Source organism: Daktulosphaira vitifoliae, unplaced genomic scaffold (assembly GCF_025091365.1).
Source record: "Daktulosphaira vitifoliae isolate Bord-2020 unplaced genomic scaffold, ASM2509136v1 Scaffold_5, whole genome shotgun sequence".
Lineage (NCBI taxonomy): Eukaryota > Metazoa > Arthropoda > Insecta > Hemiptera > Phylloxeridae > Daktulosphaira > Daktulosphaira vitifoliae.
In genome coordinates this window covers 11,188,770-11,216,063 of record NW_026099576.1, presented here as the reverse complement: position 1 = coordinate 11,216,063, position 27,294 = coordinate 11,188,770, and the positions used below count along the sequence as shown (strand labels likewise).

General features: G+C 23.6%; 4 protein-coding genes and 2 long non-coding RNA genes across 14 annotated transcripts in view; 3 read left to right on the top strand and 3 right to left on the bottom strand.

Moving 5' to 3' along the window:
- LOC126907811 (uncharacterized) overlaps positions 1 to 9,679 on the top strand; it is a 10,398-nt gene extending 719 nt beyond the window's left edge. The window contains exon 2 of one of the 2 annotated variants that reach the window (XM_050689416.1): positions 8,808 to 9,679. In XM_050689416.1, the coding sequence (XP_050545373.1) occupies positions 8,809 to 9,414 (606 nt within the window). In that variant the 5' untranslated portion in view covers position 8,808 and the 3' untranslated portion in view covers positions 9,415 to 9,679. The remainder of the gene's footprint in view (positions 1 to 8,807) is intronic. The other variant, XM_050689415.1, reaches the window with a different exon arrangement.
- LOC126907812 (COMM domain-containing protein 4) overlaps positions 1 to 13,435 on the bottom strand; it is a 24,856-nt gene extending 11,421 nt beyond the window's left edge. Inside the window, exon 1 of one of the 2 annotated variants that reach the window (XM_050689418.1) lies at positions 13,404 to 13,435. The gene's annotated coding sequence lies outside the window, so the exon portion shown is untranslated. Of the gene's footprint in view, positions 1 to 13,299; positions 13,380 to 13,403 lie in introns of those variants that run through there. The other variant, XM_050689417.1, reaches the window with a different exon arrangement.
- On the top strand, positions 10,680 to 11,543 carry LOC126907816 (uncharacterized). The gene is made up of 2 exons (XR_007704625.1): positions 10,680 to 10,810; positions 11,062 to 11,543. It is a non-coding gene; the product is annotated as an uncharacterized LOC126907816 (long non-coding RNA).
- Positions 13,328 to 27,294, top strand: part of LOC126907808 (polyprenol reductase) — a 38,418-nt gene continuing 24,451 nt past the window's right edge. For 3 of the 7 annotated variants that reach the window (XR_007704620.1, XR_007704622.1, XR_007704618.1), the window contains exons 1-4: positions 13,328 to 13,436; positions 15,148 to 15,322; positions 15,593 to 15,651; positions 25,138 to 25,195. Coding sequence is in view for 1 of the 7 variants with exons in the window: in XM_050689413.1 (XP_050545370.1) it covers positions 15,799 to 16,719 (921 nt within the window). In the remaining 6 variants the exon portion in view is untranslated. The other 4 variants (XR_007704621.1, XR_007704619.1, XM_050689413.1 and 1 more) reach the window with 3 other exon arrangements.
- LOC126907814 (uncharacterized) lies at positions 14,269 to 15,195 on the bottom strand. Its single transcript, XR_007704623.1, has 4 exons — positions 15,049 to 15,195; positions 14,882 to 14,945; positions 14,765 to 14,824; positions 14,269 to 14,550 (listed from the first exon to the last, which is right to left on the bottom strand). It is a non-coding gene; the product is annotated as an uncharacterized LOC126907814 (long non-coding RNA).
- Positions 17,926 to 24,316, bottom strand: LOC126907799 (KICSTOR complex protein kaptin-like). Its single transcript, XM_050689403.1, has 9 exons — positions 24,053 to 24,316; positions 23,909 to 23,991; positions 22,879 to 23,034; positions 22,654 to 22,814; positions 22,426 to 22,595; positions 21,395 to 21,485; positions 21,185 to 21,320; positions 20,755 to 20,910; positions 17,926 to 18,082 (listed from the first exon to the last, which is right to left on the bottom strand). The coding sequence occupies exons 1-9, from the start codon at positions 24,252 to 24,254 to the stop codon at positions 18,026 to 18,028; spliced, it is 1,212 nt and encodes a 403-aa protein (XP_050545360.1). The 5' UTR covers positions 24,255 to 24,316; the 3' UTR covers positions 17,926 to 18,025.

The following is a 27,294-nucleotide window of genomic DNA, read 5'->3' as shown; positions in this document are numbered from 1 at the left end:
AAAAAAAAAAAAAAAAAAAAAAAGTTATCAAAAGTAATATTTATTATAAATTTATGAAAAATTTTTATTAGCCTAGAAAATACCTAAATACGCGGATCCTTAATAATATACTATATATATTAATTATTATGGAAATAAATTTATTTGAAAAAAAAATAAGATAAGACAATGAAAATTCAGTATTTACAAATACGGAGTACAAACAATCAGGATCGGTGCTAAAATTTATAGGACCTTTTACAAATAAATTTTGTGAGGCCATTAAAAAAATTTTTTGGTAAATAAAGAACATTAATCTTAAATGTATTTTTAGTAATCATCAGAACTTGAAAGTCCCTTTAAAGCCCAGGGGCACAACTCACACACCTGGTGATTGGTATATACAAATTGTTTTTAAAAATCTTGTTAGATTCTCAGGGAATATTCTAAGAATTTAAAATAAATATTTTTTTTATAATCTTTGAAAATTTGAAAAATAAAAGTAATGTTAGATACAAGCATAAAAAGATGTATTTATTATTAATTAACTATTATTTTTGGGAACATTATTGTTGAAGAATAAAATTTTTCATTCAAATAATGTGTTAGTATACGTGTTATAACTTATTTAAGCTGAATATTATGGTACTTATGACTTAATGAAAAAAGAATAGAAGTTATAAATAATGTAAAAAAATAATAATAAACAGCAACTTTAAATTATACTTTTTCTCTCTCTCAATAATAAAATTTATTTCAATTGATAAAAAAAAATAATTATTAAAAATGTATATCCTATTTTTTTCTTACTAACTGGTATTGTGTTTAACAGGTTGGCATAGTTAAAAATAAATAAAGAACAAAATGACCGAAAATTTTGCAATAAATATACTTTTAAAGGACTAGCCAACTAAAAAATCAAATTTTTTTTATTAATTTAAAAAATAACAAATAGCTACAATTTTTGAGGCTAAAATTTTTTATTCAAATTTCTCATTAATGACTTACGGGTGATATTAAATAGGCACGTGACATACATTTTATATATGGTGCACTATCTTTAACTTGTTATAAATCATAAAAAACTAATTATATTTTATTTTACATAAGAAGCTCATTTATTGAAAAAAAAAAATTCTTTATTTTAGCATAATTTCATTGGGTTGCAATCGTTCTAAAGTGTAAAAATAATTAATTCAAGTATTTATTGTTGCAGTATTTAACTGTGTATTGACGTTATAATGGACATATTTAGAATTTATTCTTAATTAATTGTTGAGGTTTTTTTCCATAGAAATCATATCAGTTGTCACTTGATTTAAATTTAAAATTTGTACACCATTTTATCATTATTATACACTTGTTAATAGCTAATTATAAATAAAATTATTGATAAATAATCAAATATTTTTTTATGTCATTTATTATTATTATTTAATTGTAAATTATTAATTTATTCAGATTTAACGCAATAAATACATTCAAAATAAGAATAAAAGATATGCACCTATTACAAGATTACCAACTTTTATTTTTATTTCTCGATCGTTCTTATACACATAATTCTAAGCATAAGCGGTAGGAAAATTTTCTTATGAAAAATTTAGATCACCTACGTATATCTTCCTGAGTTTGTTCAAAACTATAGGGCTGTACAGACATTATAAAATATTATAAAAAATGATCGTGAATGTAAAGTACTAGAATACCAAAACAAGTCCGAGTAGTTAAGACAGCAACATGCGTCAATAAACAGTCATACACTGCAACAATAAATACTTGAATTAACTCTTTAAAGATCAGAACGATGGCAGCTAAGTGAAAATTATATTAAAAAATAGAAATTATTTTTTTCAATAAAAAATCTTTTTAGGTAAAATAAAATATAATTAGTTTTTTAAGATTTATAACAAGTTAAAAATAGCGTCTTATAAGTAATGTAATAGAATCGCCGAAATAGAATGCGTAACTTGACACACCTATTTATTATTATTAAGGTAACGGGTTTCTATCGATCTCATTGTTTGAAACTATTGACCTGTTTCCTTACTTACTAAACATGTTGCATAAAGTACCTTTATTTTAGAATTTTTTTGCATTTAATTAATTTATTAATGTAAAATTTAAATTTTAAGTTACTTCTTTGTCTTTATACTTTAAGAGGTACTAACTTTTTTCATGCATCTGAACTTCGACTACCTTAAATATTATTGTACATTGTTATTTTTCATTAAATATTCTTTTATTTATAATTACCTATTAAGTATCTTTTATCTAAAGGATCCTATGTAAAAAAGTTATTTACTGTATGAAGTTGCAAGAATTAATAAGCAAATAAATCTTCTAATAATGTACAATTATATATTTATGAAACAGAAGATAAAAATACAGCAAGTAGAAGTTTGAACAGCTATAAGTTTGATAGTGAATATCACAAATAAATTATATTTTATCGAGTAATGTTTTAAAAAGTATTAATAACTTTAATCGGTCTGCTAAGCCAATAATCGCTGTAAAATCTTAAATCCAAAAAATAAATACATTTGAAACTTTTTTGCACATTCTAAATATATTAAAATTGTTTTATTTTATTATAAATAGGTTTATAAAAAGGAGTTAAAAACATTTAATTTTATTATTACACCAAAGAGTTTGAAATCAAATTGGCGATAAGTGAATTAGTGATATTAATAATTTATAAAAATAATTAATTTTATAATTAAAACAATTTTATTTGAATATATTGTTGAAGTTAGATTATTGATTAATTTAATCGTTAATATTTTCACCGCTTTTCTTTCCATAACATTAGGAATTAAAAATAACATTACATTTAAATTTCAGTAAATCAATGTTGAATCAAACAAAATTAATCTTATACGTGTAATATGTCAATATATATCTTTAGTTACCAAGAGAATCTTAAATACAAATCCTATAACATCTTTTCAAGATGTTATAGGCAAAACATTCTCCAAGCACAACTTTAAATAAAGTTCTAGATATAGAACAAGCATTTTTAACATATGATTTAATAATAATATGAGTATATTTTAAGGGTTTTACTTAAATATCTTGAATATAATAAATTAAAAACAAAAATATAAAGAAACATATTTTTACTATTAGTATATCTTATTATGCCTTGTATAGTAAAGTAACTGAAATTACTCGTTACTGTAATACATTTAAGGAATGTAATTCCTTTTTTTTTGTCAATTAAATAATATATAAATTAAATACGAAAATAAAATTTATTCAATATTTTTTTATTTTTAACGCGTTAAAATAAAAGATAGCTTCATTATAAAGAGAATTGATTACTTGTGGATTAATATTATTTTAAATATATTTTTGATTTTAGATAATTATTTACTTTAAAGTTATATTTTTTTATGCAAATCATAAATTATTCTTTGAAAAAATATATATATTCAAAAAAAGATCCATAATTTGCCGAATGAACATGAAAATGACAAAATAGTCGATTTAAGCAATCGTTACAGGGGGTGTGTTTTATGAAACGGTTTTAGCTCTGATGTTGAGAAGCTATTGGTTTTACTTTTCTGTGTACATTATTATTATTTGGTGTCCGTAAGTGCAAATACTTCCGCTTCTACAGGACCGATTTTGTCAAATGATACGTCAAAAAATCAATAAACGTATTTAGTTGAAGCTATAAGTGCTAAAATTTTGAAAAATTTATCCCTCCGACCGGTAATAAACTGATCATATGACAGTCGATGTTTGTATCGAGTGTTAAAAAAATTTTGAAAACACCAATGCGTATTCAATTATTTAAGACTCAAGCATCAAAAATTTCGTTACCACCAGAGCTTGTTATTTATTCGTTGGGACATTTAGATAACTGCTGTTATTTTCTATTGTAAAAATTATGAAAAAAATTGTGATATTGTAAATATGTTAGATTCAAAAGAGGCGCCAAGCATTAAAATAGCTTAAAAAAATTGTCCAAAGTAATTTGATTTGTAATAAATCAAATTTCAAAATTATTTCTGATTTAATTTTGAAAAAAACTTCAAAAACAAAAAAATATTATTATTTGAATTTCTAAGCATTTTGGAAAAAATTTAAGCTCAATTAAAAAAAAATATTCAGGACAATGATGGAAAAAAATTAAATATTGAAACCGTATATAACAAAAATGTTGAAAAAAATATACGGAACTTATTAACAATAATCTATGTTGTTGTAAATTTGATTTTTACTAAATAAAATTGTTTGTAAAAAAATTCCCTTCAAATCGGTAGTAAAGAGAAATTATCCACAAAATTAAAATTGCCATAAAACAATCAATGTTTATATTTTTAGTTTTCACTTTATATTGAATAAACTTTTTGAAAACTGGACGGTTTATCATGAAGTTTTTACTAATAATACTTCAAACATTTGACTTTTCGCAAAATATATTTTTTGAAAATCCAATCATTAACCAAAGAACTGTGGGGGCATAAAATAATCATATCCTAATTTTTTTTTTAATTTTTGATAATGCTCCAAATTACTTGATCTCTTTAAATCGGCATTAAATTAAAGTTAACACAATGTACTTTAAAATAAAAAAAGAAAAACTATTTGAAATCTTGATTACTAGGGCTATTGGACATTAAAGCAAAAAATTATACAATTATTGATAAATGTAGCCGACTTTGAAATTTTTTACATTGCAATGGAACAAATTTACACAATTTAAAGCCAAATTAAATAAGGTCTTTTATGTATTATACAATTTAAAGAAGAAAGGCGTTCAACTATTTATCTTCTTTGAGTAATCAACCTCTAAATTAAAAAAAACATGTAATTTTAGGTAGTTTTAATTTTTTTATATTAAGTAAAATAATTTTATTAAATTCAAAATAAGTGACTTTAAATTCTAAATTACTTTTTGAAAATATAACGAGTAATTGAAGTTTTATTACTTTTTAAAAGTAATTTGCGCAAAATTGAGACAATAATTATGTGTTTTATTAATTTGGGTAAATGTTATAGTAAAAATTTTCAAATACGGTTCATACTAGTCGAATTGTATAAAGTAGATAAGTAGTTCAATACATCAATACGGTATGGCTTGTTTCATATCTAATTAAAATAATTGTTGTAGTTATATAATTCATAAATAAATTAAACAATCGGGAATTATGTTGTTTACTATCCTATTTGTTAATCTTCTATGAATGAGAATTTTGACATTTTACTGAACCTATTATAATTTTAAGTTCAGATAAATGTCATAATAACTAAATAATAGCATTAACAACGGATCTCGGATATCTTCATATAAACGATTTACAGTATTATATTTTTGTCTAAAAATAATAAATAATACAATTTTTGGAAAAGGGTTAATATTTATAATAAAAAAGAATAAGTAAGTCGTTTGGTATAAAGCTTCAATAAATAAATGCTACAAAAAAATTATTATCATTAGTTCATACCTAAATTGGAATCAAATAATAAAACAATGATAAAAACAATAACTTTTTTTGAATAAAAAATATCACTTTATAAATACCTATTTTTCTTGTTTAATAAAATTTCTTTTACTCATCAAGTCAAAAGAGGTGTTTTCAAAAATAATACATTTATTTTTGTCTAAAAGAAAATACTCCTGAGGTGATCTCATAAAAAACGGCCAAATCGTATTGCTTTTGAAACACTTTCACAAATTTTTGTTTGAAAACTAAATAAACATAATATGGTTATCTTTAGATTATTTAAGTAATCAAACTTTAACCGACAATATTGCGAAATAAATTGAAAGTTCTACTACATAAAACGAAAGTTAATTTGAATTTATAAATGGCTCATTTAAAAAGATATTCATTCTTCATATTCCAAACATAATTTGATCAAAAAATAATCTTAGTACATATAGATTATTTAAATTTAAATAGTTTTAAAATTATTAAATTGATTTAAATAAAGTAAATTTTTATTTCAACAATGTATTATAATTTGGTTACTTTTAGTATAAATAGCATGGTTTTTGAGTTTAATTCATAAGCGCAACTGATATTATTCCATACTAAAAAGTGTCTATATGCAATTTATTTATATTAAGTATTCGCTAAAATGGACGTTTTTGATTTATTATTGAATAAAGTATAATAATAATAATAATAAATGATATCTAATGTAATAAATACAAAAGCACCTTAAGTAAGTCGTAGTAGGAACCAATTTTTGGAGAGAGTAGGGTAAACTAAGCATAGTCGAAGGGTGGCCAATTTTTAAATTGACCACTCTAAAAGGAGCGATGAAGTTAAGGAGAGAGGGTGAAATTTGATTTTTCCTTCCAAAAAATAATTTTTATTAAACAATGCATTCAATTTTGGTAAATTTCTGTAGAGTTGAGCCTTTGTGTTTCTCCCATCTTACGCATATAAAACCAAGTCTTATATTTCATATAACGAGTACATATTTGTTGCACAGTGCAAATAAAACTGATTAAAAAAAAGAGAAAACTTGTTAGGTATGATCTTATTGTATTAATAGATAAAAATATTAGCAGTGGAATAATCGGAAAACAATCTAAAAGGAAGAGAAATTTCTTTTCTTTGCTCATAACATTTTGAAAACTTGAATGAGTAAAAAAAGGTCATTATCACGAATAAAAATCATTTTAATTGACTTTGTTGTTTAGTAAGTTATCGTCGCATCTCGTTTACAATAAAATTGCTTGTATATATATATATATATATATATATATATATATAATTTTTTAACTTTAAAAACCCTAACCACGCCCTTCCAAAAATACGGTCTTGGCTATAAGCACATACTGTAATTTCATAATTAGCAGACAATTTCAAAAAACGATTATAGTAACTAGGCAACTTTAAACTGATTATTACATACCATATACATATGTTATATGAGTAATAAGACTAGGTTAAAAAGGTTAAGTTGTTATACAACATAGATTAACAAAAATAATTATTATGTCTTTTTAATTTTAAATTGAATTTTAAGTGTTCATTTAAATAATTTTTTTTTAATAATATGATTTACTGTAACCAAATTTAGCTTTTAATGTAGTATTTGTTAGATATTTTACCTATTTCTAATGTAATAATAAAAATTCAGTATTCATGTATTCATGTATTTATTTATTTATAATAAGTGAAAGCCCATAATATAAAATAAAATATAATTATGAGTTAAAAAAAAAAAATTACCATCTACTACAAATTTAATTTTTTTTATATACTATAGTGAGAAAAATAAAAAATAGAACAATTATTATAGGGCGATAACATAAGGTACAGCAGATTAACATAATATTGGAAGTATACTTATACTCGGAATGGTATATATATATATATGACTTATATATGATCATTTATCTACACAGACAAGAACAGATCTAACTGATAACTCATATAACTTATGATCTACATAACATTTTATATTTTTTAATCAATTTATAAAATATAAAACTATATTTTAAAAATGTTTTATTTGTTAATTAAATGTTAATTTCGAAATTACAAAAAATATTTTAAAAATTATTTTTTTTTTAAAGATGGTCATTATATAGATACATTTTAAAGAAAAATGTTGATACCAAAAACTCTTATTTTAATTTTTTCAAAAAAATTGTTTTAACTTGTTACAGATAAAAAATTAACTTCAAGTGCAGTCTTTAAAATTTGAGATTATTTCACAATTTTATTACTTATTAAAAGCTGTTTGACAACAATATTATTATTTTTTCTCCTCAACTTACTATTTATCCGGGCTTCCCCTAAGCATCGTTCCTTTTAGACACACCTATGAATATTTTGCATTTTATTTTATGCGAAAATGTATTTTTAGCAACAAATTAAAAATAAAAAATGACTGAAAATTAAAACTATAAATAATGATTGTTACATACAAAAGTGGAAAATAATTTGTCAATTTTCGATCATTAATCAATACCTCTTGTTTGCCAAATGAACTCAAGTTCGAATTTTTGTAACAGAACGTGTGTTATTCCCTTGTATCCTTATTAATATCGCACAGGTGGGAATTTGATTTGACATTTTTTTTTAATGGGTATACACAAGTAATAATATCATTATTATATACCTCACATAATACATTATCATTTTCATCGTTGTTACATAAGTACACATTATTTTATCATTTTTTACAAATTGAAGTAAATTATAATATAATAGATATACAACTTTTAATTTATAAAGTAAAGAAATCTTCAAAGGGAGGTACTAAATTATGAGTTTATTTATTAAATTAAGATAGATCTAGCTTTAGGTAATGCAAGGAACTTTATTTATTTTTGTAAGGAACGCCCATGTTCTAGTTCGATACAAATTCGTTTCCCAGATGTATCCACATGATCACATGTGTCATGATATCATAAAGTTGATATCGATGAAATAAACATTTTATTATAATAGAGCTAAAAAATGGCCACTTTTAAATTTCAATAAAATTAAAAAATAAATAATATATTTTTAACGTAGTCCAAAACTAAAAATGTAAAAAAAAGTAACACGAAATATTCACTGGATCAAAAGGTATTAAATTTGTACATGTATGGGCACTCTTCATATAGACAGATTTAGAGAGACTGAAGAGTATTTAGTCTCTATTATTTTAAATAATGCCCCCGCACTAAATACTTATTCATTTGCAATTAGTACAAATTAATGGGATATATAGGACTTAGCACTCGATATTTCTTAAAAAAATTCAATACAAGTTAATTATTACTTATCTCAATAATTTATAGTCTTATGTTGTATAGTAGTAATAATTTGTTATGATAATATTAATTAATTTTAAATATTACGTTGCAGCATGAAAAAAATTAGTTTATCGTGGCTGTTCATTGTTATTTTGAAGCTAACTAACCAAGAAATTAAATCGGACACAATTATATCATTCCAAGAAGCTTATGAATTATGTGAAATCGAACCAAGTGCAGATATATGCAACATATTAGAAAATTCGTCACGTCTAATAGATTTAAATTACTTGGAAATGCCAGAAAAACGAAGACAGAAAACAGTATTTTCTAGTTGGGGGGGAAAAAGACAGAATACTTACCCATATTGGGGTAAACGTCCAGCGTTTTCAAGCTGGGGAGGGAAAAGATCAATGGACAAAAATGTCAGGACAAAACAAACATTTTCTAGTTGGGGTGGCAAACGAAATGAAATAGATAGTTACAACGAACAACACCAAATGGAAAAACGGGAGCTTAATGATTTTAAAAATGAAGACAAAAAAAATTATCAAAACAAAGTAACCAAAGGAATACATGCATTATTTACCATGTTTTCGGATTGGTCAAAAGAGCCGGACAAAAAGAAAGAATTTCGTTTTACTGGAGTAAAAGGTCTGAGAAGGAGTTCAGATTTTTTTTCATGGGGAGGAAAGCGGTCCAATATGAACATTGAATAATTTATTAAGCATAGTTAATTTAGGTTGGAAGAATATTTGTCTAACCTCAATCTTAACATAAGTGATAAAATATTTATTAATGATATTGGATTATAATATAGTACAATATAAGCCAAATTCATTGCAGATTGCTTCACACGACTGCAAATAAATTCTTAATGTATTTCTTATTACAAAAATATTATTTTTATCAACATCATAGATATTATTTACAAAATTATTTTATGAATATCTACTAATCAGTTATAAATATACAGTTTTTAAATTTAAATGTAAAGAATAAAAAAAACTGTTAATATTACCTAATTAATAGTTTTTATAATTAAATATAACATAAATAAAATATTTCTTAAACATGGTATAAGAAAACATTATATGATATATAATATGAATTACGAAACAAAATACATAGCAACTAAACACCTTATGTGTCTAAAATATTTGAATTTTGGTTTAATTATAATCAAATATTTTAATTAGTAACATAACTCAAAGTCTTATATATATATATTTATATAGAATTAATGAAACTAAATACAAAACTTTTACAACAAACATTAATGGTAAAAAAAAAAAATGGTAGCACAGTGGGGTCGCGGCATAGTGGAGACATTGCATAGTAGGGTCCAGTATAGATTTAATCTGACAGTGATTAAAATCACTATCATAAGAAACGCTTCGATGCAAATCTGTAGATAGTGTTTAATTTTAAAAAATTGATGGATAATTGCAAAAGCAACATCAACTTCTATTAAAATAAAATACAAAACCCATAATTATCATACAAAAATAGTATATTTTTCAATATGGTAGCCATTTGCGTATAGAAGATAGATCGTCGGGACAAATTTTTTTTTTTCATTTTGTAGTACATAAAATAAGCTTTAATTTTATATATGTTTAAAGGACGCAGTATTTCCGGAACATTTTCAAAAATTAAGTTGAAAAAGTTATTTTTTGTAAAAAAGTTACTATTTTAAATCCTCCCAGTGAGCAGAATAAGTGTTAGATTTTCAAAAAAAATTATATCAAATGAAAGGGAAATATCTAAGGTTTCAATACAAAAAAATATTATTTTTATTTGTTCATTTTTGAAAAAGTTATGGCAGTTTTAAGTACAAAAAACATCCCGATAAAATGTAATTTTTATCGCAAACATTACATTTTTTTTTAAATTTTCGACAGCCATTTGCACATAGAAGATAAGATGTCGGGACAAATTTTTTTTTTTCATTTGATAGTATATAACATAACCTTTGATTTGATATATGTTTAAAGGACGCAGTATTTCCGGAACATTTTCAAAAGTTCAGTTGAAAAAGATCTATGTTTTTTACAATATTTTAAGTTTTGAACGCCCCCTATATAAGGGGAAATTGTCCAATTTTAATAAAAAGTATGTCAAATGAAAGATGTACTTATAATGTATTTAGAAAAAAAAAATTTGTGCTGATATATACATTTTTCAAAAAGTTATAGCATTTTTAAGTTGAAAATTTAAAATCGAAAATCGAAAATTTTAACACAAAAATAGTGTTTTTTTAACTACGGCAGCCGTTTAAATGTAGAAAAAAAAGTGTCGGGACAAATTTTTTTTTTTCATTTTGTAGTACATAAAATAAGCTTTAATTTGATATATGTTTAAAGGACGCAGTCTTTCCGGAACATTTTCAAAAATTAAGTTGAAAAAATTAATTTTTGTAAAAAAGTTGCCATTTTAAATCCCCCCCAATGAGCAGGTTAAGTGATAGATTTTCAAAAAAATGATATCAAATGAAAGGTAAATATCTAAGGTTTTAGTATAAAAAAAAATTATGTTGATTTGTTGATTTTTCAAAAAGTTATGGAAGTTTTAAGAAAAAAAAGTGAAAAAATTTCGAAAATTAGCGATTTTTAAATTTGTAATTTTTTTGGATATTTCCCCCATTTGCGGGGAACGAGGGAATTTTTTTCAATTTTTAAGGGTAATGTCTTCAACTAGATACGATTTGTGATCTTTTGACGTATTTTTGAAAGAAATCGGTCCAGTGAGAGCTGAGAAAAAGTGGCAACAGACATAAAAAAAAAAAAAAAAACACATCATAGTAAAATTAATACCTTCTCCGCTTCGCATCGAAGCTAATATGAAACTGATGGGGTAAAAGTTAAATTTTAAAAAATAATAAGGTAAGTGCAAAATTTAAATCACTTTTGATTAATGAGGATTTTTTTCATTATAGTGCTACTTATCATCAATTATTTAAACAGCATAAAGAAGATATCATTTCTTAATTTTTAGTAATTTTGTTACTTTCACTTCTAAGTGCTTCTTATAAATCATTTAACATATTATACCACTGTGCTAGCAAGTTTTAGGTATTTCTTTAAAAAAATTATTAAGAAAAAAATGTCATCACATTTCATTATTAAAAATGATTTTTGAGTTTATGATTTAGAGTAATCTTATTACTTTAGTAAAAATTCTTCATATATAGTAATCTAACTAAAAGTCTTCTCATAATAAAAAATCAAATCCGGTACTGAGTGCAATAAATATAAAAATTAAAATAACAAAAAAATATATTTAATTTGATACAAAGTGATAAATTTTTATAAAACAATCATTTTCTCAGAAATTATTGAAAATATTAAATTATTGTAAAGTGTATAATTATTTGGTTCAAAAATCATCAAAAATGTATAGTTAAATTATTATTTTTCCATCCCTTCGAAAAATAAAAATATTAATTTTAGTTTTCTTAAACGGGAACCCCTATTTTAACTTTATATATATTGTAATAGAAAAAAATAGAACAGACAATTTTATTCCAAATTTTTTTTTTTAATCAACCATTTGTGTTTTAAGATTGTTTAACAATCGAATTTCAACACAGAAGTTTGTGATAATAATATTATAATAATAATACTTAATAATAATAATAATATAAATTGGTAAACTTGCTTTAAATATAGGAATATGCGATTATTAATTATGGTCCTAAGGTTTATGATGCATATCAACATATTCCTTACTTTTCAAGAGCAAAGTTAATTTTGCATTATATACTTTAGATAATGAAAAAATTTCAATAGTTTTTTTTTTTAATGTACCCTTTAATTTAATTAATGGTAAGCAATTTTTATATTAAAAAATATTTTATGTATTGTCTGAAATACACTAATAATTGACAAAAATTTGGTTGATATGTTTCTTAAATTCTAGACTCTTGTAATAGAGATTTGAATTTTTAGATAAGATTTACATATGTTGAATGATAATATAATAATAATATTATAACAATATAAACTAGTTTATGTGACAAAATAGAAAGATGAAGAATTTTGTTATTATTAATAATGAAATAATTAATAAATTAAAAATTAATTCCCTAATAATTTTTAAAAGTTACTAAATTTTAATAAGTAATAAATTAACGATTAATTCAATAAAAAAATTGTAAGAACAAAATTGTTAGTAATTTTTTTCAATTAATCTTTTCAATCATATTTTTAAGGTAACAAAAGTTTTCATTAAAGAAAATTAAAATTAAGGTTTTTTTAATTCTAGAAAGGATAAAAAAAAATATTGTTATAGTTTTAAGAAGCAAATAATTTTTCTTTTTATAAAAATGTACCAATAAAATCCATGACTTTGTAAAATATTTAATAAAATCAAAAATACAACCCAAACTATTTATGAACTTATAAATAATATTGAAAAAAAATAGACTTTAACTTTTGTTCCCTTAGCCATCTTAATGATAACAAGTATCTGAAAATTTCATATCTTAATGATAGTAAATTGTAAGATCCAAAATATAATGATTTAAATATTTAAAAAATGATTGAAAAAGTTACATAAGGGATATTCCCAAATTAAATTGAATTAAAATTAATTACTTTTACCAGTAACAACAGTTGGAAACTTCATTCATATGATAATTAAATATTAACATTTTTGTAATTCGATACACACTTTAATATAAAGAAATCAAAACTGTAGTACTTACTAAACTTTTTAAAAAATTTCAAAAATACTAGATGTCCGTGAATTTAGCACCCGAAATTAACTGATAAGTAACCATTGATAAAAATTTAGTAACCATATTGGTTAGTTATGAACATTAGGTTGCAGAAACCGCTATTATCAAGGGGTTTTCTATTTAATAATTTTGAATTAAAAGTAATTGATAGAAATCACTAAATTACTATATGCATTATTTTGTATGGTCAGACTTCAACGACTATAAACAAAATGAATTTTTGAAATATTTCATTTTTTCAATGGTATATGATTTAGTGACCAACAAAGTTGGCAAGTGACTTAAAAAATTAATTTCCGTGAACATATACGACGATTTACGATATATGAATATATTCTTGTATAAAACTTCATGGGGAGGTACGTTCCCATCACTTGTACCCCGCAAAATTAGGTTTTTCTAATAGCAAATTTTGTGGGCTTTTCAATGGTATAAGATTTAGTGACCAACAAAGTTGGCAAGTGACTTAAAAAATTAATTTCCGTGAACATATACGACGATTTACGATATAGCAATATAAGTGGGCAATTGACACTAATAGGAAATTGAAAGTAGAATTATTTTTTATTTTTTGCAATTCTTATAATATGTATATTCATTCTTACAATGTTATTGATAAGACAGAATAAAATATAAAATTATTACATAAGAAATGTAGACAAATCATTTTGACATTTTATACAACGTTAATATAGTTGTTTACACTTGACAATAGGATTGACATTTTGTATTTAATAATAATAATAGAGTAAAAAATAATGACTATTAATAAATTGATTTTTTCTCGGTAAAGAGTGATTTTTACATGACAAATAATTTATTTATAACTGAAACGTGTGTAATGTAATATAATTAAACATTATGTGTTTGTTAAAGATAATTCTAAGTTATTTATTTAATTATATTTGTTGAAAAGAATAATGTCATTTTAACCAAATGAATATGATGTATCAATAAAGTGATACAGTGATTATGTAAAACATAAGATTAAATAAATGAAAATTTAAAAAACAAAATATAAAATGATATAAAATAAAAAATATGTTAAAATGTAAAGAAAATTAAAATGGACATGAGCCGGCCAAATGCCCCTCTCTCAAACATGTGTAGCATCCTACAACAAAATAAAATTACTATTTTAGTTAAAACACTTAAATATAATTCTATTATAAATTATAACTTTTATTTTATATATTCCAAAATTGATTACTAATTACATAAATGATTTTATTTAAATAATTATTTAAAATGTACTATTTGGAATATTTCTTTTTGTGTACCATCCAAGTCTGTAAATTCAAATAGTACCTTAGATTTATGGTACTTACGTTTTGGATTTTTACACTCCCGGGCTATATGTCCCACTATTCCACACCGGTAGCATTTTGCTGTAATAAGAGACATATATTAATCATAAACTAAATGATATATTTGGTTATACTTACATTTTGGGGGATTTACAATGCCGAAATTGGCAGCTTGATGATGAGTGTGGATATGAATAATATTCTGTGAACAGATGTAACGATTAGTGAAAGACTATTTCTTATTTTTTTAAATTTAAATTTCACTCCCCATACAATTTAGAAATTAAAAGTAATAATATTCTTACATTAATTTTTGAGTTTGAAACTAAACAAGCTTACAAAAATTATTTTTCCAACTCATACATAATAAACTAACCAAAAAAAAAATTGTTTTTTGATTATAGAGTTTTAATGAAATTGTTATGAATTTTGTTTAAATGGAGATAAGACATAATGGCTACCAATGCCTTAGATATAATGTCGGTGAACTTTTTTTATCAGTGATCTGATTATTGAGTTCAGTATGTTCAGATGTTGTCCATAAAAGCGCCGTTTTTAGAGGAATTTGAGATTATAAAGGTATGTTTTGTATATTTATTATATATATATATATATTTTGCAGACTATATTTTTAACTTTTTTGACTCATTACCAACCCAACCTTATCATCTAAGGCCGTATTGGCCACCTTTAGTCTTATCAGATATGTATTATGAATTTCAAAAAAAGAAATGATAATATTTGTATTTGTTATTTGAATTTTTGAAAAATATGATAACTTGTTTCGTAAATAATTTTTTTTAAGATGAAATATTTTAAAGTGTAAATAATATAAATAATAAAAATTAGTTACAGAAAACGAAGAAATAATAAAAACTATCGACACGCAGATGAAGTAGCACGAACAGGTGATAATTTTTTATCAATTCTTAGCGTGGAACTTTTTCAAAGTTAACTGTAAAAATAACTGTATATTGTTTCTTGTCTTGTCAAAACTGTAGTAAATTTTATTTTAATTGAATTATGTTATAGTGACTGTTATTTTGTGGTTTAAAATGGATGTGGTTATTTTAAAAATAGTTTTTGCCGGAATGGCTTTTGCTATTGTTATTTTAAGTATATTAATAAATTCAATTGAGTCAAGACTTCCAGTTTCTATAGTGCAATCATTTAGGTATGGTAAATTTTCAAGCAAAAGGAAACATTTTCTTGTTACTTATTTGGAAGTTCCTAAAAGATGGTTCAAGCATTTTTATATTTTTGCAGCTGTTTGGGCAACTCTAGGGTTTTTATTGATTCTTTCTACTATTGTTTTTAAATTGCCAGTTCCAGAAATAATCTATAATTTTCTTGATTTTTTTGCTTCAAGTAATAGACGAACAAGTTATAATGCTACAGCTACTTTAATAGCTGTAACTTGTATGTTAGTTCAATGTTGGAGAAGATTTTATGAGACTCATTACTTAAGTGTATTTTCAAAATCCACAATAAATATTTCACATTATGCTATAGGCTATATACATTATTTTGGATGTATAACAGCTATTTTAGCAGAAGCTCCTTCACCGTTCACTACACCATCTATGGATTTTAATTCATACATCTCTATGTCTGATATTAATATAAAACTGATTATTGGCTCATCTGTTTTTATTTGGGCCTTCAAAGAACAATATACTACCAATAAAACATTAGCTAAATTAAGAGTGAATGAAAAAGGCCAAGTTGTAACATATGAACATAAAATTCCAACAGGTGGACTTTTTGATAAGATTTCATGCCCACATTTGTTTTGCGAAGCACTCATGTATTTAGCTATTTATATTATTCTTTGGGGTAGTCAAATTTGGCCGTATGTAGTGTTTTGGGTTTTAAGCAACCAGTGTGAAACAGCAATGCTTAATCATTGGTGGTATCAATCAACATTTAAGTTATATCCAAAAAAAAGAAGAGCATTTATTCCATATATTTTATAAAACTAAGGGTCATATTTACAATTAATTCTTATGAATAAGATTCGCTTAAGCATGTTATTTTGATAGCTTAAGTACAACTTTTTATAAGAATTAACAATACATATGATACTAAGTTTTCTTATTTAAATATTTTAATAAATGTGCAATTTAAAAATATAAATAATATATGATAGTATTTTAAGTCAATTTATCATGTTTATGTTTTAATATAATATAATAGTTATATATTTTAATTTTTATTACTGAAATATATCAATTTATAGATTATAATAATTATATATTTTTAGAAATTATATCTAGAAATTAAAATTTCCATTATTATAAAAAACTTAAAACTTGGAAAATTAAATAAAATTTTTCAAACAAATTTTAAATATTTTTTATTTTCCCTTTGCAATGTTCTATGTGATGTAACATTTTACATTCATGATACTAAAAGCAGAGTTTGGTATAGGATTTTTTCCTATTATTAAAAATTTTTCTTTAACCATTAACCTTTAGTGTTGTGCGATAAAAGACCATATAGTTGTATGTGTGAGATAAACTTCTTTACATTATTTAATTTTCATTAATTATTCATTGTATATTATTAATTTATAAATAAAAAATATCATATTCTTTATATTATTTGAATACAATAAATAATTTATAAAATATTAATAATTGACTGGGGTAAATAATTACTGTGCTTGTCACTAAAGGTTAAACTATATTAGCTATGTTTATGGATCTATTACAATTTATTTTAAATTTAAGTGTTCTCTTAAAATATGTGATTTCATTTTATACAACACTTTTATATATACAAAAAATAAGTGTAAAAATTATTGTGGACAATTAATGATTCTTATTTTTTACAGAGAAATTAATTATAATTGGGTTGTATAAATTCCAAATGTCATAATATTAATTTTATAGTTGGATCTATGGAAATATTTAATATATGAGATATTGCTATAACAAATAATTAAACCTTAATAGGTTCATTCATTAATTTTGATGAAAATGATGTTTTAATATGAAAAGATATCACACTTTATTCAATTATAGTTTTCAATAATTGAAAAAACTATAATTAAAATTATTTTAATTTTAAAATGACGATTGAAAATATTGATCGAATTGTTAATTTTATAACCTTGTATGACACTTATAATAATATTTTTAAATTATAAATCTAATAAAAAAATGATAAAAAACACAATATTAAAATAAAAACAACTTTTTATTTAATACATAAAAAACAATATTTAGAAGTTTGGTTTCATGTGATACAACTTTAGTTATTAATTTTATTAAAAAAATATTACTTACTGGTTTTTAAACGTTTTTTCAATATGTCTAATATATGACGTGGATCATGCTAAAAAAATTTTTAACATATTAACAATAGTTAACATTTTTTTCTCCATTAATATTATAACTTTCTAGTAAAAAATGTGTCAAGTGAATAATAAACTTTCTTAAAGCAGTATTACATAAAATTAGCTAAAAGAAGTTTTTTTGTAAAAACATAATTTAAAAAAATGTTAAATAAATGATTAGGTATGTCAATTTAAAAAGGTTTCTTAGCACCTCTTGAATTAAGTTATTTTCACATAATATGTCACTACCCCTTGAATTTAAAAATCTATTGTAATTTATTTTTTAATGCTAATCATTTGATTTGTATAAATAATGTCATAAAGGTTATAGTTTAAATATTAATATTGTAAAAAACCCAGCACAGTGGGGTGGCGGCACAGTGGGGTCCAGTATAGATGATATCTGACAGTGATTAAAATCACTATCATAAAAAACGCTTCGATGCAAATCTGTAGATAGTGTTTAATTTATAAAAAAAAAATTTGTTAAAATAGCATATTTTTAAATACGGTAGCCTTTTGCGCATAGAAGATAGGTCGTCGGGACAAATTTTTTTATTTTATTTTATAGTACATGAAATAAGCTTTAATTTGATATATGTTTAAAGGACGCAGTATTTCCGGAACATTTTCAAAAGTTCAGTTGAAAAAGATCTATGTTTTTTACAATATTTTAAGTTTTGAACGCCCCCTATATAAGGGGAAATTGTCCAATTTTAATAAAAAGTATGTCAAATGAAAGATGTACTTATAATGTATTTAGAAAAAAAAAATTTGTGCTGATATATACATTTTTCAAAAAGTTATAGCATTTTTAAGTTGAAAATTTAAAATCGAAAATCGAAAATTTTAACACAAAAATAGTGTTTTTTTAACTACGGCAGCCGTTTAAATGTAGAAAAAAAAGTGTCGGGACAAATTTTTTTTTTTCATTTTGTAGTACATAAAATAAGCTTTAATTTGATATATGTTTAAAGGACGCAGTATTTCCGGAACATTTTCAAAAATTAAGTTGAAAAAGTTATTTTTTGTAAAAAAGTTACTATTTTAAATCCTCCCAGTGAGCAGAATAAGTGTTAGATTTTCAAAAAAAATTATATCAAATGAAAGGGAAATATCTAAGGTTTCAATACAAAAAAATATTATTTTTATTTGTTCATTTTTGAAAAAGTTATGGCAGTTTTAAGTACAAAAAACATCCCGATAAAATGTAATTTTTATCGCAAACATTACATTTTTTTTTGAATTTTCGACAGCCATTTGCACATAGAAGATAAGATGTCGGGACAAATTTTTTTTTTTCATTTGATAGTATATAACATAACCTTTGATTTGATATATGTTTAAAGGACGCAGTATTTCCGGAACATTTTCAAAAGTTCAGTTGAAAAAGATCTATGTTTTTTACAATATTTTAAGTTTTGAACGCCCCCTATATAAGGGGAAATTGTCCAATTTTAATAAAAAGTATGTCAAATAAAAGATGTTCTTATAATGTATTTAGAAAAAAAAAATTTGTGCTGATATATACATTTTTCAAAAAGTTATAGCATTTTTAAGTTGAAAATTTAAAATCGAAAATCGAAAATTTTAACACAAAAATAGTGTTTTTTTAACTACGGCAGCCGTTTAAATGTAGAAAAAAAAGTGTCGGGACAAATTTTTTTTTTTCATTTTGTAGTACATAAAATAAGCTTTAATTTGATATATGTTTAAAGGACGCAGTCTTTCCGGAACATTTTCAAAAATTAAGTTGAAAAAATTAATTTTTGTAAAAAAGTTGCCATTTTAAATCCCCCCCAATGAGCAGGTTAAGTGATAGATTTTCAAAAAAATGATATCAAATGAAAGGTAAATATCTAAGGTTTTAGTATAAAAAAAAATTATGTTGATTTGTTGATTTTTCAAAAAGTTATGGAAGTTTTAAGAAAAAAAAGTGAAAAAATTTCGAAAATTAGCGATTTTTAAATTTGTAATTTTTTTGGATATTTCCCCCATTTGCGGGGAACGAGGGAATTTTTTTCAATTTTTAAGGGTAATGTCTTCAACTAGATACGATTTGTGATCTTTTGACGTATTTTTGAAAGAAATTGGTCCAGAGAGAGCTGAGAAAAAGTGGCAACAGACATAAAAAAAAAAAACACATAGTAAAATTAATACCTTCTCCGCTTTGCATCGAAGCTAAAATGTTTTCTTCAAAAAATAAATTTTTAATAATAATTTGTATAAAATTACAAAAAAAATTTAAGTTATACAGGAATGGTGTGAACTAATTGGTATGTTACAGTGCCTATAGTGAACGGTCATTGTTTAATATCCTGTCATGGTTAGCTCTGTTTGCTGAATAACAGATCAGTTCAATAATTAGAATTCCCATCCCTTTTACTGAAGATAGATTAACCATCAATCTCGAGGTTTTAGAAACAATAAAAAATAGTTTTATATGAGTACTATAAATGAGAATTTGAAGTTAATAACATGTTATATGCCAATATGATATTGAGTAATTCATAATTTTTTTAAATTCAATGATAATTCAAAATAAAAATATAAAACTTTTAAACAATATATACTAAATATATTACATTAAGAAAAAAATTAAATATATGATTTATTCAAAAAACTATTTTCTATATATAAGTATTATTTATTTATTTTTATTAGTGCTTACTTTAAAAATGTGAATACCACGTTCACTTATCACTATTAAATCTTTTACGCCTTGATTTGTTATATCTAAATACCAAAGTCCATTAATGGGATATCTTAATGCTATAACTGGCTCTTTTAACCATTTATCACCCTTAAATGTGTATATTAATATACTCTAAAACAAAAAATGTACCAAGTATAAAAAATAAATAATTATGAAAATTAAGTATTATGGCTAACTAAAATTAAAAAACTACTAATTATTTTAAGTTAAAACTAGAATAAATGCAAATGTGATAAAATCTTTTCTTTAGATATTTTAAATTTTGATATAGTATAGTACATGTATATATATTCTTTTATTTTAATTTATGAATTGTGTTTTTATTTTTAAAATTTATTTACTAGTAAAAAGTAATTTAAAATTTTAATCTAAATGTATTTATTACATGACCATAGGATCCAAGTAAAATTTCGTTTATAGAATCAAAATTAACATCAGCAGCTGTTGCACAAATTATTGCATCATGACTGTCACTATTAGTTAACATGATCATATTACCTAAGTAATCCTCTAAGACATTCCTAAAAATACATTTTTAAGTTAATGATTGTAAATTAATATTTATTAAAATTATTAGTGAGAGACCAGTACTTGCATATAAACTAAAGAAGGTTCAACTGCATTTGTTATAAGCAAACAAACTTTGTTTTTTTCATCTATACAATCACTATCTGATATGTTATTATCTGTAACATAAACATACAATTAGATGCAAATACTAGAAATAGTATTTTTTTTTTATATATATACTATCACTTCATTAATTATATGGATTTCCATTTTTTCAACTAAAATAAATGCTATTACCACTAATGGTCAAATTTTAGATAGTAGGAAATCAATAACCCTCCATGACAATTTTAAGACTCAGGCAACAGCTAGAAAAGTCTAATTTTTTCAAAAAATTATTTTTGTCAATTTAACCATATACGAATCAAAAAAGATACATTTTTGTTTTGAAAGGTTCTTTATATTGGAACTATACATTTTAACTAGAAAATTATATAGAAAAAGTGATAGGAATAATTTATGTTTTTTGCTGAGTTCTTTCCATTTATATAATATAATTTTGTAATCATTGATATATAAAAATAAGTAAAGTTTCCTTTTTATATTATATTAATTTAAGTTTTTAAAACAAGTTAATATTTTATAACTTTTTAATAATTGATAAAACTACAACATTCATTATATTGAAATGGAAGATTGTTCAAAAATGAATTATTATTGAGTCATAGCAATTACTAATTAAACATTCAGTTATAAGTCTAGTGACTCTATTACATATTTTAGGTTTATAAATTAAAATTTTATTTTTCAATTGTTAACAAAAGAAGTTTTGATTTTTGAAAAAAATATTGTTAATAAGCATTAACTTATTAATTTATAAAAAAGAAACTGTATATATTCAAAATTGTAGTAAAGAATAAAAATGATACTAACTATTAGATAATCCTTACTCTTAATAATTTTTTTTTATTCAAAAGTCTACACAGCTTAGATTTTTATAGCTAAACGCTATAAAAGGCTATAAAGCCTTGGGTTGAAGCTATTTTTATAGCTTCAACCCAATTTACCCATGACATTATGCATGCTACTAAGCAATGTATTTTTACTATTACTAACCTGTTAAGATATTATCTAATTTGACTGTTTTGTTATTAAGATTGAATAGTTTCATCACTGAAACTGGAAATTGATAATGTTCATAAAAATAATGTAAAATTTGATTCTTTGTAGTATCTACTATAGAAAACATTGTATAGCCTGATTCACATCCAAAGAATGATACCCTTCTAAAAATAATAATCAACATTATACACATTATTTTATAACAACAAGAAATAAAAGTACTTTTTATAGTTATTGAATGATTTTGTATCAAAGCATAATATTGTTGAATCCGCTAATTCTTGATACTCAACAAAGTAGTTTAATATATTTTGTTCCTGAATTGGTTCATTTACATTGTATGCATGTATTCTACCATCACTTCCAGACAATAACCACATAACCTAAATAAAATATAAACTCTGATTTAAAATACTTGCAAAATACTATTAAAAAGAGTATTTTTACTTCAGGTGTTTCCTTTAAATATGTACCATGATTAAGTTGATAAGGGATAAAACTTAATTGAATTACTTCACAGTTTTGTGTTATAGTCTCTAATGCTGAATTCTGTGAGCCTGAATAAATATTTAAGTAAGAAACTGGGTCATCATCTCCTATAATCTACAATAGATAGATAGTGTTAAGCAATTTTAGATAAAATTCATAAAAATTTAGTTTAAATTATTTGTTTTTATTTTAGCACAAATATATTAGATTTAAATTTTTTTTTTTTTGAGTAAAATTCTTATTCACCTTATTATAATATAATTTTTTAGTTTATACTTATGTTTTTTATAAAAAGTGCCAATTGTTAATAACCTTAAGAAACTAAAGAAAGTGTTGTAATGCAGAGTGCTATTAAGCATATAGGTCCTCTATATTATTTATTAATATACTCAATATAATAGAATATTCAAAACATTTTTTAAAGATTAAAAATTAAAATATTTATTTAGTATTAATTATTAGTAATATGAATAAAATAATACTATTTCTCAAAAATAAGTTAATTTTAGAAGAAAACAATTTGTTTTTCATTATTTAAATACAAATAAGAATAAATATGTAGTATTTTTAATAGATTTTGGTGGTCTTAAAAATTTTGATTGTTGGAGGATAATATACTTTTTAATTTTATACATTCTCATGAAAAAAATAGTAATTTTTAAAAAATTATCAACATTTTTGGAAATTATAATTCTAATAAATTTTAAGTTGCATTACTTACATGACATGCAATACTTTTTAGTTCAGTTCCTAATTTTAGAAGATCCTAACTTGATGAACCCGCCAAATACACTCCTAGTCTTTCAAATACTAATTTTTATTTTTTTTTATTAGTTAAAATTATTTCATTTTAAAACTTTTTAAAAATATTTGGAAATATTTATACAAGGATTTTTTTAAAAGCTAAATGTTTATATAAAACTGACAAAAGCAAATAAAATAATTTTAAGTAAAAATATTTTATTTTAATGTAATTGGATTAACTTACCTTAAGATATGTTATTCCAACTGCAAAGTGATTACAGGTTTTGGATTTATTTATTAAATGAATTGAAATAATTTCTACATTACCTAAAAATTGATATTAAAATTTTTAATCAGAATTAAATAATTATAAATTAAATAATACTACTTGGAATATTGGAAAATTTTAACTCTTTTGCAATAGGTTCAATTTCACCATCTTCAATCCCTGGCTCTAGAGTAATTATTTTCTTTTTTTGAAAGGCTATAAGAATTTTATGACTACCGTCAACAGTTGTTAACACCGAAGAGGAATAGATGTTACCCTGTGAAGGCATAGGAAAAAAACTTGATTCTGTAAGAGTCCACATAATACTTATAAAATACCAGTTCACTGCAATGTTTTTTGTAGCATTAATTGTTTATTATCATTATAATCAATGTTTAAATATGATAATAGCTAAATGTAGTATTTAGAAATGTAGATTGCGCCACTAAATTGAAAAATAAGTTTATTTTAAGATATACGAGTACAATAGCAGTCCCATCGCTTGATTTTACGAGGTCCTTGACCAATTTCCAAACTGATGGCTATCATGGCGAATCCTACCCCTCTATCATTTTTTATAGGTATACAACGGAGTATATAAAATTATGTTTTTATACTATTCACAATTCTACACATTTACAGAAGAGATTCATACGTACAATGTAAAATGAATATTAGGTTAGGTCAATACTATCAAGTGGCTAGAAAGATAATTTATTGAAACCTTCTATATTCTGGCTGCATTGAGTTATTACTTTCTGACTACAATTACATTTAACTACAAATTAATGGGATCAATATATCCAGCGTAGGAAAAATGGGATGACAATTTTCAAAAAAAATTTATACTTTTTATTATAAAATTAACTTAGAAAATTATGGTGTTTACAGTTAATTTTTTTACGACTATTTTAATTTAATAACTTATTACAAATAACAATAACTTATAATAAATAAAAACTTATAAACGCGAAAAATCTTTTTAAACTTTTATAACAAAAAACCGTCGTTATAAAAAATTCTGAAAAAAATATCAGTGAATGATATAGACGTATGGAATAAATTGTTTTGAAATGTTTGAAGATGGTATCTGTAATATTGTAGAAGATTGAATTAAAATTTTCTAAATTAAAAAAAAAATTGTTTAGATTATATAATTTATCAATATATTATAATTTAAACATAATTTTTGAAATGTATTTTAGGATTTGAAGACAATACAAATAAGCTGTATAATTCATTTTTGAAATCAATCTTTATTAGGTAAGTGATATAAAAATTGTATTACTTTTTGCTTTTAGATTTTAGTACTATTACTTTTGTAAACAATACATACAGTATAGAAAATATTAGTATAGTAGTACTAAGATTAACATATTTTAACATACTTAGAGCTTTGTGCGTATAAAATCGGAAATACTTATTGATTTTTCTTTTAGATTAATTTTTTAAATATATTCTTTTACTATAATAATTTAAAAACCCTTTTGGTTTATTAAACATTTTTTTTGTGCATTTTTCTTTCTTAATAAATGTATTTAATTTGCGATGTAGCTAAAAAAATCAACAATATGAAGTTTTCGAGTGCTATAAATGAATTGAACACATTAAAAAAAAAAAAATGTTAATTATTTTCTTTGACCATAATATTTTTTGTGTCGATTATTGTTACTATATTTTAAAAACAATATTAGTGTTAATTTAAAATGTGTTTCTACATTATTTCATTAAACAAAAGCGTAGGAAATAATTTTTTTTTAAGTATTAGAACTTGATCACCTCTAGTGTCAAACACTATTTGCGACTGTGACTATCACACCGTCGTATGTTTCGATCTTATTATGACTTGTAAAGTCGTAACAAGGTGTTTTTTGAAATTCAATTATTGTTGGATCCATCAATCATCATGTTATAAAATTAATTTTGAATAGAAATAAGGTCGATTTAAAAACTTTGTAAAGTTTCGTGTTACTGAATCAAATTAGTTTTTCTTTGAATAGCTCGAACAATCAGCTGTATAAAAAATTAATTTTGGCTTCCTAATTTCTAAAACTGACGCATTTTTTGTTGTGACCTTAGTTGTGGAAACATGCTGTGTTTATTCGGGGTTAACTTGTAAGACTTCTTTTTGTTGTTGTGCCCACCATCAATGCCGCCCTCTAACGACTCGCCATTGCTGCGCCGCCTTGTATGCCTCGTGGGGCTTCTGCTGACGTTCGTTCAACACAACAACATGCACAAGGGGTAAATGACCGTGGGCTCTCATTATTATGTTATTGGGTTAACTATACGAGCCCCCATATAGCTGAGCCGAGTCCCAGCTGTAAATTGAATCAAAGCCCCAGGAACCCATATGGTGCGCAGGAAATTAATATTGTTGGTTGGAAAAAATGAATGCATGTAGTGTGAGAGGATGAATACCTATACAATATGCACGCATTGTGTTTTAATGATGGATAAGAGCGTTTTTTCTGAGGTGTATGCCTGCAATGGTACGCTTCTATATAAATTGTAATTATATCGACGTGATTTATCTCTATTAGTCGGGCAAGTTTCGGTCCGAATGATTGACGAGAGGATTTTCATAGACACTTGTATTTACGCAGCAACCACTGTCGTCACTCGCCACCTTCACTGCCCATTGTTTCAATTGCAATACATTTATTTACACGCTTTCGTATATAATATATATATGCGCCGCATGATCGTTTGTAGTTAAATGATGAAAAGGAATGATCATGATGCCATACGTGCAGTGTGCGTATAATATAAAACTACGAAATACTTGGTGTGTATATTTATGAAGTCTTGAGAGAAAACAATAGGCACCACCTTTATGCACATTATTATCTCAAACACGCACGGTAAACAAGACTTTAAAGTTAAATGTGCCTATGTGTGTACTTAGGTAGTGTATGTTCAGAAAACCACCCAGTCATTTTGTACGTTTCCTTTTCCTAAAAACGTTGTTTATATTTATTACTGCTTAGTAAAGCCTAGATAGAAAGAGAAGTAGTATAAATATTTATCGAGGAGCACCAAATACTACACTTGTGTATTTCTGTCTATGAACGGTACTTGACGAGCATTTATAATTCATTTTTTTTTTTTTAGAACTTAATTTACAATGATAATCACGAAAAATAAAATAATTATTGAAAAAAGATTAATCAATTAAAATTTCAATGAATCGTTCACCTAAAGTTAGTTCATTTATTATTACTTACCTTTAAAATTGTCAACAATAACTGTAAATTGAATTTTTAATAATTATTATTAATTGTTTAGTTGTAGTAATACTTGTATATCGGAAGATCTTAAATAAATAATAATAACAATTATTAAAAATTGAATTTAGAAAA

Coding starts and splice junctions, on each gene's coding strand:
- LOC126907799 (XM_050689403.1), bottom strand. CDS start 24,254: ATGTGGACTCTTACAGAATCAAGTTTTTTTCCTATGCCTTCACAGGGT. Junction 23,035..23,908: donor TTGGAATAACATATCTTAAG/GTAAGTTAATCC, acceptor TATCTATTGTAG/ATTATAGGAGATGATGACCC. Junction 21,486..22,425: donor ATTAGATAATATCTTAACAG/GTTAGTAATAGT, acceptor TTTATGTTACAG/ATAATAACATATCAGATAGT.